At 47.6% G+C, this 15,458-nt stretch overlaps 2 protein-coding genes across 2 annotated transcripts in view; both read left to right on the top strand.

The window, feature by feature from the left end:
* The window catches only part of LOC105982333 (probable phospholipid-transporting ATPase VA), a gene marked incomplete at its 5' end in the record, with an annotated part of 17,728 nt that extends 14,542 nt beyond the window's left edge, over positions 1-3,186 (top strand). Inside the window, one exon of the mRNA XM_013011906.1 lies at positions 3,114-3,186. Coding sequence (XP_012867360.1) covers positions 3,114-3,186 — 73 coding nt within the window. The remainder of the gene's footprint in view (positions 1-3,113) is intronic.
* Positions 3,187-5,102: 1,916 nt separating this feature from the next.
* Atp10a (ATPase, class V, type 10A) overlaps positions 5,103-15,458 on the top strand; it is a 69,706-nt gene continuing 59,350 nt past the window's right edge. Inside the window, 2 exon segments of the mRNA XM_013011905.1 lie at positions 5,103-5,230; positions 14,541-14,745. Of these exon segments, the coding sequence (XP_012867359.1) occupies positions 5,103-5,230; positions 14,541-14,745 (333 nt within the window).

The following is a 15,458-nucleotide window of genomic DNA, read 5'->3' as shown; positions in this document are numbered from 1 at the left end:
ATTTTTGCTATTCGGGGTCTTTTATTGTTCCATATGAATTTTTGGATTGCCTCTTCTATTTCCTTGAAGAATGAGGTTGGAATTTTGATAGGTATTGCATTGAATTTGTAGATAGGCTTGGGCAGTATTGCCATTTTACTCTGACTCCTTTGTGCTTGGCTACAGAAGAGACCTGATTGGCTCCCTCTGTAGCCAATCAGATCCGGGCAGGGTAGTCAGGCTGGCCCTAGGAGTCACCCCAGCCCTGACTGGACAGAAGGCACAACTCTTGGGTCTGCCTCAGCTTAGAACCTGGCTCTCAGCATTTCCGTTCTTCTAAAACTGAAGCGAGAGCCTGCTTGAGCATCCTGCGACCCTCAGTCGCCTGCCAACTGACTGTGTGGCCACATGTGGCCACATGCTTTCTTTTTCTTTCTGGCCTTTTTCTCTCCAGGCTGGGTGGAGGTTAGGAGACACAGTTGAGGCCTGGCCTTGGTTACTCCTTGCCAAGTTGGAATTCTCTTTTGCTTCAGTGACAGAGTCTATTCTCACTGTCTAGCTTAGTCATCTCCATGTGGAATGACTTGGGCAGTCTACAGACTCGGAAAGCCAGAATAATCTGAGGAAGAGCCGGTGCTCTCAGGAGGAGGCTGTTTTGACGTGTCTTTGTCTCTGTGCAGACATCAGGTTTTCAACATCCATTAGATGTGGGGTTTTGTGGGGGGGGGTTGTGGGGCTTGAACTCAGAGCCTAGGCACTGTTCCTGAGCTCTTTCGCTCAAGGCTAGCTCTACCACTTTGAGCTACAGTACCATTTCTGGTTTTCAGGTGGGTAATTGTAGATAAGAGTCTCGTGTACTTTCCTGCTCCATCTGGCTTTGAACTAAAATCCTCAGATCTGAGCCTCCCGAGTAGCTAGGATGACAGGCGTGAGCCACTGAAGCCTGCCAGATGTTCTGTTCTTTCTTTCTTTTTTGGGGGGTCCAGTCGTGGGGACTGAACTCTGGGCCTGGGCACTGTCCCTCAGCTCTTCAGCTCAAGGCTAGCGCTCTACCACTTGAGCCACAGCGCCACTTCCAGCTTTTTTCCTTTTGTTTATGTGGTGCTGAGGAATCGAACCCAGGGCCTCAGGCATGCAAGGCAAGCGCTCTACCACTGAGCCACCTTCCCAGCCCCTTTCTTTCTTTCTGTAATCAGAATGTCTTATATAAATAATACATAGGGGAAGTAATTGTGGACCTTGCACAGGGCAGGATTTATTTTGGGTTATGACTCCAAAGCAATAAAAACTGACAAATGGGATAACATCAAACAGACAACTAAAAAGCTTCTTCAATACCAGCAAAGAACAGTTCTCACAAAACAGAGTGAAAGACAGCTTACAGAATGGGAGGGAAATTTACATAATTGTTCTCCATTGAGCAGTCTCCAGAGATACATGGCATTTATTTCCTAAAAAAAGGCATTGAAAAAATTGAGCTGGGTAGTATTTCATTACGTCCTGTCCCTCATCTCTCTCTTTTTTTTTTAAAGGCGGAAACATAAGCAGTAACATGTCATATTGTAACTGCTATCATTGCCTGGTCAGTATTTTTATTTATTCCTTTGGTTTTGACAGATTTGAGTCAAGTCCAATGTGAGAGCTGTTCTGGACATTTAACTCATTAAGACATGCACCGTCACAGTTTCTATTTATAATGACTTCCATGTGTCTGTGTGACTGTGTGTGTGTGTATGGGGGGTGCACACACACACACACACTCACCTGTGTGTACATTGCAAGTCTAGGGATGGGTCTTAAGGCCTTACACTGGCTGATACGCATTCTGTTCCTGAAATAGACAGACCTTCACTCCCATCCCTCCCTCCCTCCCTTTCTCCCTTCCTTCTCTTCCTACTTCCTTCCATCTTCTACCTGGCTTATTACAGCATTGCCTCCAAATGTTCTTTTACTCAGTGAAATGTATCTGTGTGTGTGTGTGTGTGTGTGTGTGTGTAAACCCACTGTTAATGTTATTTATTTATGTATTTTTTTTAATTTTTAAATTGTTAATTTTTGTTGTTGTTGTGGGTTGTGGGGCTTGAACTCTGGGCCTGGGCGCTTCTGGTTTTCAGTGGTTCATTGGAGGAAAGGTTCTCACAGAGGTAAGGTTCTCCTGCATCGGCTGGCTTTGAACTGTGATCCTCAGATCTCAACCTCCTGAGTAGCTAGGATTACAGGTGTGAGCCACCAGTGCCCAGTTCATTATACAATTTTAAAGAACTCCAGGCAGCTTCCAGCACCAAAAAACTCAAACCAAACCAGGTGGGGAGTGGTTGAAGCCATCTATGTTTAAAACTATCTAGACTGCCTGTTCCTCCTGTTTGAGGGCTCCTAGGAAAATGGAAATTATTTTTAAAGGAAAATAGTTTGAATTATTTGATTCACTTTTGACTGTCTTGGATAATGGATATCTTATTTTAAAATATGTCATCATTAAAACTAATACAGTTGGACCATGGTCCTAAGTAGCAAAATCTCACTTTATTACCCTAAACAGGATCTTTGTTCTAGGAAGACCCATAAAATTTTCTTTTCCGTGCATCGTAATTTACCTTGAGCTCACAGTTTATGATACCTTCCTTTTATGATGGCTCAAAAGATGTGCTATGGAGAGAAAAAAAAAACTTAGACATCTAATCTCAAAGTATTCCAGGGGTTTTTGTTTGTTTGTTTGTTTGCTTGTTTTGTCGGTGGTAGGGCTTTAACTCTGGGCCTGTGTGCTGTCCCTCAGGTCTTCAGCTCAAGGCTGGCACTCTACCACTTGAGCCACAACTCCATTTCTGGTTTTCTGAGTGGTTTATTGGAGATAAGAATCTCCCGGACCCTCCCCCAGGTTGGCCTTGAACTGTGATCCTCAGATCTCAGCCTCCTCCAGTAGCTAGGATTACAGGCATGAGCCACCGGTGCCGGCTTGGGGATAGAATTATTAAAGAGATAGGGAGAGATTAAGAGAGGTTCTTGGGACAGTAGAGTTGGAATTGTAGGAGAAATTGAAGGGAAGAAAAAGTGGGGTACAGAAGACACTCCCCCCATTTTACCCTTTACTGCAGGGAATAACTGAGACCCCAGACTCCATGTTGATCTCATAACAGATGGTGTGTCCAGCAGGGTGGTGTCCTGGGCCAGCATCTCGGCGTCCAGTACGATGTGCTGGATCACGAGTGATTCATATCCTGGGGATAATGAATTGGGACGGTGTGAGATTTTATCCCATGACTCAGAATGACATGCGATCTACAATGTAAGAGATTCTTTCTGGAAGTTTCCATGTCATAGCTTTGGATCACAGTTGACCTGGGCAATGGAAACCATTGAGGGTCAAACATAGGTGGAGACGGACTTTCCTCTGCCTGGGATGAGAAATAAAGGCTGTGTAGTTCCTGAAGCCAAGAAAATGTCTCTAGGTCAGGCCGAGTGTCCCAGCCCTGTGTCGCCGTGACAAGACAGGGAGCCACCCATGGTCCTGTCATCCTTGTGGGTTTGGATAATCACAAGTCTCATGGGTTTTGGTTTTATTTATATAGTTTTGTTTGTTTGTTTGTTTTAAGGCTGGGCCCTAGTGACTCACACCTGTCATCCTAGCTACTCAGGAGGCTGAGATCTGAGGATGGAGGTTCAAAGCCAGCTCACGCAGGAAAGTCTGGAAGACTCTTAACCAGCAAAAAGCTAGAGAGGAAGTGGAAAATGGTTCAAATCGTATGCTGCGAACCTAGAGGCAAAAAGCTGCATGACGGAGATGAGGTCCTGAGTTCAAGCCCCAGCAAAAAAAGAGGAGGAGGAAGAGGGGGGAGGAGGAGGAAGAGAGGAAGAGGAGGAGGAAGTAGAAGCAAGCTTTTTTGTTGTTTTTATTGTTGTTGGTTGTAGGGCCTGAACTCTGGGCCTGGGCACCGTCCCTCAGCTCTTCAGCTCAAGGCTGGTGCTCTACCACTTGAGCCACAGCGCCACTTCCAGCCTTTTCAGCTTATGTGGTGCTGAGGAATCGAACCTCATGCATACAAGGCAAGCGCTCTACCACTAAGCCACCTTCCCAGCCCAGAAGCAAGCTTTTTGAGACACAATTCACACAGTAGATAGCTTATCCATTGACGTGTACATTCTGCTCCTAGAGGCATGCCAAAGGGTTACAAGCTTGTAATCCTAGCTCCTTTTGGGCTGTGCACGTTTATGTACAAGTTAGTGTAGACATATGTTTTCTTATTTCTTGTGTATTTGTTGGGAATTGAACTCGGAGCTGGCACTTTACCCCTTGAGCCATAGCTCTACTTCTAGCTTGTTGTTAGTGGTTCATTGGACATAAGTCTCACAGGCTTTCCTGCCCAGGCTGGCTTTGAACCTTGATCCTCAGATCTCAGCCTCTGGGGTAGCTGGGATGATAGGCGTGAGCACCTGGCTTGTGTGGCTTTTTTGTTCATAGTTGGGATTCCAGGTGTGCACTACTGGCACTTGGCTTCTGTTCTCTTCTTATACAGACACTATTGGAGTAGGACCCAGCATGCTCCAATGTAACTTTTTCTTAATGAATCTTATCTGCAAAGACTCCATTTTCCAAAGAAATAATGAAAAAAGTAGAAAAGAGAAAATAGAAGGACCTATTTCTAACTAAGGTCATATTCTGAGGTTCTAGATAGGCATAGATTTTTTTTTTGAGAGGGGGGACAGGGATATATATACACACACACACACCAGTAGTGCATGTGTGTGTGTGTATATGTGTGTGTATATATATCACAGTACAATTGTCTTAGGCTTGTGGGTTTTTTTGTTTTGTTTTGTTTTGTTTTTTTGTCATGGGGCTTGAACTCTGGGCCTGGGCGCTGTCCCTCAGCTCTTCAGCTCAAAGCTAGTGCTCTACCACTTGAGCCACGGTCCCACTTCCTGTTTGCTGGTGGTTCATTGGAGATAAGAGTCTCACGGACTTTCCTGCCTGGGCTGGCTTGGAACTGCGATCCCCAGCTCTCAGCCTCGTGAGTAGCTAGGATGACTGGTGTGAACCCCTGGTGCCCAGCTTGGGCTTGTTTTTAAGGACGTTTATTTTGGTAAAATGACTGGCAGCACGGTTTGGATGGCCCTCTTGCGCCCATATGGCCATGCTGTGTCTTCTCCACCTGTTTACTTGGTTCGGTAGTGCGGTAGGAGCTGCACCTACAACTTCTACCTCCAAGCGCAGACTTGCCATGCTGGCACGGCGCCTGGCTCATCAAGGGAACACGTGGGCGTCCGTGGAGAATTGGTTCATGAAGACTGTTGTTGATTGCCAAGAATTTCGAGGATATTGCTAAATCGTCCCCAGTTGGTTAAACTCCATGAAAAAGCTTTCCTTAACCCATGGGCTTTTATAGAATTCCCCAACGAGGTGCCACACTAGGAATTCCCCTCCTACAGCCTCTCCCCTTCCACCCCTCCCACCTCCTACCTCTCCTTCTTTTCCTCCCTCCCTTCCTCCCTTTTTATTTTATTTTTTTTTGCCAGTGTTAGGAATTGGAACTCAGGGCCTTGTGCTCTCACTTGGCTTTTTTGCTAACTACTTGGAGTCAAAGCTCCATTTCTGGCCTTTTTTTTTCCTTTTTGTCAGTCATGGGGCTTGAACTCTGGGCCTGGGCGCTGTCCCTCAGCTCTTCAGCTCAAGGCAAGTGCTCTACCACTTGAGCCACAGCGCCACTTTCAGTTTTCTGGTGGTTTGTTGGAGACAAGAGTCTCACAGACTTACTTGCCTGGGCTGGCTTTGAACTGTGATCCTCAGGTCTCAGCCTCCTGAGTAGCTAGGATTTACAGGCACCTGCCACTGGTGCCCAGCTCATTTCTGGCCTTTTTGTTAAAGCCACTGCTAGAATTTGAACCCAGGGCCTGGACACTGTCCCTGAGCTTTTTGGGTTTTTTTTGGGGGGGGGGCACGGTCAAGGCTAGTGCTCTTATCACTTGAATCACAGCTCCACGTCCAGCTTTTGTTTTTGTTTTGCAGTTCTTTGGAGATAAGTGTCTCACAGACTTTTCTGCCCAGGCTGACTTTGAACTGGGATCCTCAGATCTCAGCCATCCTGGGTTAGCTAGGATGAGAGGTGTAAGCCACCAGTGCCTAGCTACATTCAGCATTATGAGGAGAGGGTATAAACAATGCAGAACCTCTTAGGGGGATAGCAGTCATCCAATCATGTGCAAGGATAGCTTGAAGAGCCATGGAAGGGCGGGGCCTGAGACCTCAGAACCTCACACAGCGTTGGTAGGAGCTGTGCTGTCTTTGGAGAGCCAGGGGCCAGGCAGGGTCATATCCAGAGGTCCAGACACAGGGCAGGCAGCGCTTCTGGGGTCCAGCCTTGTCTGATGAGGGCTAGGCAGGGTGTTGGTGAGGAGGCTGGGGGGGGGGAGAGCCAGTAAGTGGCAGCTGGCAGGGTGGCTTGCATTTCTTGGTGGTAACATCACTCATCCCAAGAATCATTTTGCTTTTGAATAATGGAAAGAGCAGCAGAGGAGGGAGACGTCTGGCATGCTTTGAAGCTGTGAAGTCCAGGAAGTAAAAGGAGCCAGGGCTGCCTGGGAGCAAGTAGCTCAAGAAACTGCTGTCTTGCTTTCCTTCGAAAGTCCAGGAAAGTGGGGCTGGGAAGGTGGCTCAGTGGTAGAGCGCTTGCCTTGCATGCCTGAGGCCCTGGGTTCGAAAGTCCAGGAAAGTGGAATTATGAACCTTTCCTTACATTTGCTTTTTTTTTCCTTTTTCTTTTTGCCAGTCCTGGGGCTTGAACTCAGGGCCTGGACACTGTCTAAGCTTCTTTTGCTCCAGGCTAGCACTCTACCACTTGAGCTACAGCGCCACTTCCAGCTTTTTCTGTGTATGTGGTACTGAGGAATCGAACCCAGGGCTTTATGCATGCTAGGCAAGCACTCTACCACTAAGCCACATTCCCAGCCCTTTACGTTTTTCAAGATGTTGGAACTAAACTAACAAGTCAACTAAAGCAAAAGAAGAGGACTCTCCCATTTAAAGCAAAAAGATCTCAAGCAGATCAGCCAGTTTCTTCACGAAGTTAACCATTTCCCCTAAAATTACTACTAAAAGCCGTCTTTTTGTTGAACATATCCAACACTCTTTAAAAATTTTGTTCCTATTGCTCCATAAACTTCCATAAACTTACCATTTTCCCTAAGATGGCTAATAAATAAGAACAGTCTTTCGTTTAAAATAGCCAGTACTTTTTCTTTCCTGCAGGGGGGAAAAACACAAAGAATAGCATCATTTAAAATAAGCCTAATTAAAAAAAGATTTTATTTTTCAGAATTAATTCCTTTGTATTTGGGTTTGGCTTTTCCTCCTTCCTTCTTCCTCCCTCCCAGCGGGGCACCCCCCCCCCTTTTCTTTGCTATGCTGGGCAAATGCTCTGCCACTGAGCTACATCGCCTACCTGTTTTCCAGCATTTTGTCATGGCAAGTACAAAAAGCTGGTGGGAATGGCAGAAGGGAAAAGAGGGCCAGAAAGTGTGTCCTTGAGCTATGCCCTCTGGTGGTGCCTGCACAGTGCCCCCTGGTGGTGGTCCTGAGTGACAGTAGAAACCAGCTCATCTGGAGAGATGGCTCTGCAGCCAACCGAGTTGGCAGTGCAGGTTGCATTTCCTATTGAGGTTTTCATGTCTTTTGTATGTCTTTCCCCCCCCTAGTTTTCACGACTGGTTGGCAGCTCAGCATCCCCCCCCAGCTACACCCCCGCCCCACCACCACGGGACAGACTATTCCATGCTATCTTGGAAGGGCTAGCAATAGAACCTGGAGACCATTGGGAGCCACAGTGCCTCTTCTGCAGTGAGAAATCCATATAGATAAAAGGAGAAACAGGCTTGGAACATGTGTGGCCTGCCTGTAGTCTCATCCTGGGATTCTACAGGCGCTCGGTGGCCCTGAGACTTGTAGTCGTAATCATGTAGATTGTTATTTAACTAGCATGCATCTCTTTCTGGCTTTGTTTTTGTGGCGATGGAGAATGGCTGTCGGGTGCCATGCAATTGACCATCAGTGGTCAGCCTGCATTTCCCTCGTCTTTTGTACAAAATCTATGTCTTGGATGGGGTAGCTCGCAGTACTTGGTGTTTAAATTCAGTAGCTTATTTTTCTTTTCTAGTTGGCTAATCTACTGGTCATTCTCAACTCCTAGATTTCTTCTTTGTTTGTTTGTTGTTGTTGCTCATCCTGGGACTTGAACTCAGAGCCTGGGCACTCTCTGAGCCTCTTTGTGCTTGAGGCTATTGCTCTACCACTTGAAGCCACAGTGCCATTTCCAACCTTTTCTGAATAGTTTATTGGACATAAGAGTCTCACAGACTTTCCTGCCTAGGCTGGCTTCAAACCATGATCCTCATATCTATCTTAGCCTCCTGAGTATTTAGAATTACAGGTATGAGCCACTGGCACCCAACTTTCAATTACTAGATTAAACAACAACAACAACAAAAACCCTCAGATATTGTAGTTTTCAAATCTGCAAATTTGCTCTGGGTTTATTTTTTTTTGGGGGGGGGAAGTCCGGTCATGGGGCCTGAACTCTGGGCCTGGGCGCTGTCCCTCAGCTCTTCAGCTCAAGGCTAGTGCTCTACCTCTTGAGCCACCACGCCACTTCTGGATTTTTTTTTTGCTTATGTGGTGCTGAGGAATCGAACCCAGGGCCTCAGGCATGCAAGGCAAGCATTCTACCACTGAGCCACCTTCCCAGCCCTCCATGAGACTCTTATCTCCAGTGAACCACCAGAAAACTGGAAGTGGTGCTGTGGCTCAAAGTAGTAAAGCACTAGCCTTGAGATGAAGAGCTCAGGGACAGCACCCAGGCCCAGAGTTCAAACCCCATGCCCCATGTCCAGACCCCCCCACAAATATATATATATATATATATATATATATAAACAAAAAGGAAGTAGGGCAGGTATAGCCCTCACCTTGCCCCACAAAAGAGGATCATTGTCCTTTAGTTTCTGCTGTTTGAAAAACTATTTTTTAAAATGCATTTCTTAGCTGAGTGCTGGTGGCTTATGCCTATAGGTCTGAGGATAGAGGTTCAGAGTCAGCCTGGGCAGGAAAGTCTAGAAGACTCTTATCTCTAATTAACCATCTAAAAGTTGGAAATGAAGATGTGACTCAAATCATAGAGCATCAGCCTTGAGCAAAAAAGCTGAAGTACAGTGCCCAGGTCCTGAGTTCAAGCCCTAGTCGTGGCACCAAAAAAAAAAAAAAAAGAAAGAATGTTTCTTTTTTATTTTGTGGAGGTGGATAAATCCTCCACTCTTAATTCCATCTTGACTCAAAGTGGGAGTCTATCATCACTTTCAACAGAGAAGCCATGCTTTGTGTGTTTTGCAAAAATCCAAAACAAAAAATTACCAATAAGATTTGTGGCTGCTTTTTCATGGCCTAGAAAGAATAATCCAGCAAAGTTTCAAAATAGTATATTCCCCTGTGTTAAAAAACAAACAGTTCCAAACACACACACACACACACACACACATACACATACACACACACACACACACACACACACACACAAATATAGCTTGTTTTAATTTAAACTGGAACAAAATGAGTATTTCCCCCCTCTGTGTTTAAAGCAGGTTTGATCATAGATCAATTAAAGAACTTTGATATCACAAGTACAAACAGATTCTCACCGCCTCAGGAACAAATGTAAGTGTTCCTGGAAAAGGCTTCATGGCTGAGTGGAGGGAGGGCCTTGTTATTTTCCCCCTACTTTGAATGAAAAAGGAAACTTATTTGTTTTGATAGCAGTGTTTCCTCAAAGAGGTTGTGTGGCCTGTGTGGCCCTGAACACTTAGCCTCGCTTACAAAGCAGAAACAAACAGCCTTGCCCTGGACTTGATAGCCAAGCTTCACAAGGGAGAATGGAATCCAGGTTCCTGACTTGTTCTTTTTAAGTGTGATCGATACCTTGGGCTTCACCGGAGAAGAGTCAGAAACTAAGGAAGCAGTTGAGAGAGAGAGAGAGAGACAAACCAGAGGCACTTAAAATAAAAAACCAGCTGGGTGCTGATGGCTCAGGCCTGTCATCCTAGCTACTCAAGAGGCTGAGATTAGAGGTTCATGGTTTGAAGCCAGTCCGAGGAAGGAAAGTCCGTGAGATTCTTACCTCCAGTGAACCACCAGGTAACCGGAAGTGGCGCTGTGGCTCAAAGTGGTAGGGTGATAGCCTTGCACGAAAGAGCTCAGGGACAGCGTCAGGCCCTGAGTTCAAGTTTCACGATCAACAGAAAAAGAACCTCCCCCCGCACCCCCTTTTTTTTTCTGTTTTAACTCCGGGCTTTTTTGTGTTATAGAGGGTGCAACCCAAACCGCAGTGGTCAGCTGCCGTTATAAAATGTTCCTTGTGTGTTGATCTGGTTCACTGGAGCCACACGGAAACACAAGGCGTGGGGGCGGGGGTGGGGTGGGGGAGATCCTGGAAGGGTGTTGAGGGAGAATCCTATCAATGCTACAGTGCCAGGACTACGGCACTTGGTCTGCTCCCAGCTCCCAGGAGCGTGCCTCAGTTTACTCTGGCCCCTGAGGCAGGTCTCTGTGGTTGCCCTCCATCAGGCAGACATACCCAGACCTAGCCTTGACCCAGCACATTCTCCTGGTTGCTTAGATCTCAGTCTCCTAAGAAGCTTGGATTACAGGCGTGAGCTGCTGTGGGTGTCAGGGCTGCTTCAGAACCTGGCTAGCCCTTGCTTCTTGGTGTTTGCTTCCAGTGCTGTGCTTGCTCTGTTTTCAGAGCAGAATATAAACATCTCTTGTTGACTTGGTGCCTATTATGGGAAGGTATGAGAAAAATGCATAACTTGGACTTATGATCTGAGCTTATATGGCTGCTGTTTTCTTTGGCTCGTTTTCACCAATGTGTACTCTTCACACGTGCAAGAGAGCCCGTATAGCCGGAGTAGTGCTATGCTTTCAAAGCAAACAACATAGCCAGCACTGGTAGCTCACACCTGTAATCCTAGCTACGCAGAAAGCTGAGATCTGCAGATTGCAGTTAGAGGCAGCCCCATGCCAGAAAGTTCCTGACGCTCATCTCCAGTTAACCAGCCCAAAGCTGAAGCTTGGCTCAATGTAGAACATCAGCCTTCATGTATATGTGTGTGGGGGGGGGGGTGGAAGCTAATGGACAGCACGGAAACCCTGAGTTCATGTCCCATAAACACTCATCTTCCCTAGGACATCTTCAGATTGAAAGCAACTGTAGAACACTGAAGTATGAGCATGGGGCTGGAGCACACAGGGCAAACACTAAGCGGTGAGGGCACCCCAGACTTTAGTCAGGGTGGGAGGGTCTCCTGAGCTGCCCTGTCTGGGGGCGCCCCCACCCCCAGAACTCTTCTGTCGGTAGCAGCTGTGTGACGCCATAGCCAGAACTCTGAGAATCTTCTGGTGTGCGAGAGCAAGAGAATGATCCTCAGATCTCAGCCTCCTGTGTAGCTGGGATTACAGACATGAGCCACCAGCGCCTGGCGGCCTCTCTCTCTTACTTAGCTCTTACTGGAGCTTTGTACTCAAGGCTAGCGCTCTACCACATGAGCCACAGCACCACTGCCGGCTTTTTCTGTGTATGTGGTGCTGAGGAATCGAACCCAGGGCCTCATGCATGCGAGGCAAGCACTCTACCACTGAGCCACCTTCCCAGCCCCAGAGATAAGAATCTTTCAGATTTGTCTCACAGATTGTTTTTCCTGCCCAAACTGGCACGCAATTGTGATCTTCAGATCTCATCTTCCTGAGTAACTAAGGGTTACAGATGTAAGCCATCGGTGCTTGTCAACGCTTTTTGTTTGTTTTTGTTAGTCACAGGGCTTGAACTCCAGTTCCTGGGTGCTCTCTCTCAGCTCCTTTTGCTCCAAGCCACTTTGAGCCACAGCACCAGTTTTCTGGTGATTCATTGGAGATAAGAGTCTCCTGGGCTTTCCTGCCCAGGCTGGCTTTGAACCACGATCCTCAGATCTCAGCCTCCTGAGTAGCTGGGATTACAGGCGTGAGCCACCAGCACCCCATGTTCTTGGCATCAGATCAGCCTGAACCCTTGCTTTGGGAATGAACGTAGTCATGTGTCAGTTGGAGTGGACAAAATCCCATGCATTTTGTTCCATTTCTGCTCTGGTCCAAGAAGAAAAAGCCTCCAGCATGGACAGTTCCCAAATCATCTTGGCTCCCAGCGACACATCGCTGACTTAATACAGCCAAAGAATGTAAAGGGTTTTTCTAGTGAACAAAGATGGCTTTGTAAGTTGTGTTGATCCCGAGGAGGCCACGTGCTTCCCCTCCTGTGGAACACATGTCCTGTGTGTGAGTCCAAGAGCGTGGATGCCGTCGATGCCGTTGGAAATGCAGGGAGATGTCTGGCTTCCTCCCGAAGGCAGACAACTAGTTGCTTCCTGACTGCTACCAGGTAGCCGTGCGTCCAGACAGCAGAGGGAAGCTTGCAAACTATGGCTTCTGAGGCTCATAAGGGCATTTTCTTTTTTTGGTCAGTCATGGGGCTTGAACTTGGTGCCTAGGCGCTGTCCCTGAGCTCTTTGGCTCAAGGCTAGTGCTCTACCACTTGAGCCACAGCTCCACTTCTGGTTTTTCTAGCATCTCACTGGAGATAGGAGTCTCACAGACTTTCCTTCTCCAGTCTGGCTTTGAACTGCAGGATCTCAGCATCCTAGGATTGATTACAGGCGGGAGCCCCCAGCACTTGGCTTAATATCGGAGATACTTATCTCATTTTGTGCCAGTAGTGTAGAGTGAAGCCAGAGACAGCCCCTGAAGTTGTAAATGAAATCGTGTCCATGTGCTTTAGTGAGCTGGAAGGTAGGGTTTCCTTAAAACCAAGCTTATTAGACTGAACAATTTTACCTCCATTTTCTTTTATGGTACCAGTCCTAGGGCTTAGGATTACAGGTGTGAGCCATTACCTTACACTGTGAGCATCAGTATTCTATTATTATTATTATTGCTATTATTATTAGTGTGTGTGTGTGTGTGTGTGTGCCAACCTTGGCTTGCACTCAGGTCCTGGCCTCTGGCTCTGAGCTTCTTTTGCTCAAGGCTAGCGCTCTACCACCTGAGCCTCAGCTGCACTTTGGGCTTTTTCTGAGTAGTTCCTTGGAGATAAGGATCTCATTGACTTGACTTCCCCCCGAGCTGGTTTCCAACTGCAGTTCTCAATTCTCAGCCTCTTGAGAAGCTCAGATTTACTGTGAGCCACCAGCTCTGGGCTGTGATTCTCTATTATTACCAACATGATACTATCTCCGTGCCTGGAGGAATTCATCTCTAGACTGCCAGCGGATTCTGGCTTGAAAACTTGCAATTAAGAAAACAAACAAAAAATCACCAGGACTGCGTTCATCACTGGCCCTGGTCGGGGTGAGATGTGTTTGTCAAGAACAGCTGTGTCCTTCAGAGACTAAACAATCTGGATGTGAAATGTGTGCCAGGGGTGACGGAGGGGGCCGTGGGGGAGACAGATGCATGCTGGGAATGTCTGGAGAGAGGACCCTCTCTGTTTCTCTGGGTGTGCCGCTGGACCTTACCGCTTCCAGAAACGCAGAGAGAACGATGTTTGCGTGCATGCATCGCTCTGACTGTGTCTCCAGCCGTGTGCATTCACTTAGCACCTGCCTGCCATGTTGGCCGTCTGAGGTTGGGCACCCTGGAGGCCTGTGCTCACTTTCCGACTGTCTGGATCCCAGGGATCAAGAATACTCTGCCCTCCCCTTGTCGCTGCCCCGTGTTTCTGCTGATTCTGCAGTCTCTCAGACTAAGTTCATTCTGATCTACCATCTCACTCCTGGTTGGGATTCCCGTTGTGTGTGCCACTATACCTGGCTTATTAGTTGAGATGAGGTCTTGCTAACTTTTTGCACAGACAGACTTTGAGCCACCACCTTCCCCATCTCCAGAGCATTTTTGTCACCCCCTGGAAGTAAAGAAGTCACTCTCTCGTTTTTCCCTGCTGCCCACAGCAGCTGCTAATCTACGCTCTTATCTGGTAAGATTTTGTGACATGTGGGCTGTTCACATAAATGGAGTTAAACAACATTTAGTTTTATGCTTATTTTTTTTAATTCATTATGGAAACTTTCAATAGATGCAGAAGTGGAGAGAATGGTTATATGGCCTTTCCTGAACTTCAGCAGTGTTAAAGCTCATGTCAGAGCTGGGCACCGGGGCTCATGCCCATCATCCTCGCTACTCAAGGAGGTTGAGCTCTGAGGATCAGGGTTCAAAGCCCGCCTGCGCAGGAAAGTCCCCCTGCTCAGGAAAGTCCCCCTGAGCCTCTTATCTCCAATGAACCACCAGAAAACCAAAGTGGAATTGTGGCTCAAAGTAGTAGAGCGCTAGCCTTGAGCAAAAGAAGCTCATGAACAGCACCCAGGCCTTGAGTTCAGGCCCCAGGACGTGGTGTGTGTGTGTGTGTGTGTGTGTGTGTGTCTGTGTGTGTGTGTATGTCTGTGTGTGTGTGTCTGTGTGTGAAGGCTTTTATCAGTCCTGTTGACTAAAGTCTCTTTACCAGGGAAGAGAAGAAATACGTGAACCGATTCTGGAAAGAAATCCACGTGGGAGACTTTGTGCGGCTCCGCTGCAATGAGATCATCCCGGCGGACATCCTGCTGCTGTCCTCCAGCGACCCGGACGGCCTGTGCCACATCGAGACCGCCAATCTGGACGGCGAGACCAACCTCAAGAGGCGGCAGGTGGTCCGCGGCTTCTCAGAGCTCGTAAGTGACTGGCTGTCCACTTTTTCTTTTCTTTTTGCCAGTCCTAGTGCTGGAACTCAGGGCCTGGACACTGTCCCCTGAGACTCTCTGTGCTCAAGGCTAGCACTCTACCACTTGAACCACAGCACCACTTTCGGCTTTTTCTGTGTATGTGGTGCTGAGGAATCAAACCCAGGACCTCATGCATGCGAGGCAAGCAGTCTACCACTGAGCCACCTTCCCAGCCTCCACCAGTACTTGCCAAGCCATCGCACTAGCTCACGCCCATTCACAGCAGCATTCGCAGAAGCAATGGCTCGTTTCTCAGTGGGCCGTTGAGGAACAAGTTTCTCCTCAAGGGAGCTTCTGAATTCCACCACAGGTCTTCCCTGGCTGAATTCTACCTCAGGCCATTTGCACAGGAGGTCAGGAGGCACACACACTGCACACCAGTGAGCTAGAATTTCCAGCTCCCTAAGGGTTCTTCCACTTGTGTCTTAATCACATCTGCATCTCTGCCTTGGATGCATGGTGCATTTCCCCCCACATCAGGTGTAATTAAAGTAGCACCGGTTCTCAGAGACTACAGAGGAGCTGGGAAGGAAAGGGGCTGCCCTGCGCCTCCTCCTGACCTTCATCCTGGCCTAGATTCCTTGGGGTCAAACTACCAACCTCTATTAGGCTGGGACCGCTGGTGGCTCAGGCCTTTAATCCCGGCTACTCGGGAGGCTGGA

Source organism: Dipodomys ordii, unplaced genomic scaffold (genome assembly GCF_000151885.1).
Source record: "Dipodomys ordii isolate 6190 unplaced genomic scaffold, Dord_2.0 Scaffold15, whole genome shotgun sequence".
NCBI classification, from domain to species: Eukaryota; Metazoa; Chordata; class Mammalia; order Rodentia; family Heteromyidae; genus Dipodomys; species Dipodomys ordii.
The sequence above is the reverse complement of the archived record's forward strand: the minus strand, read 5'-3'. Positions and strand labels throughout refer to the sequence as shown.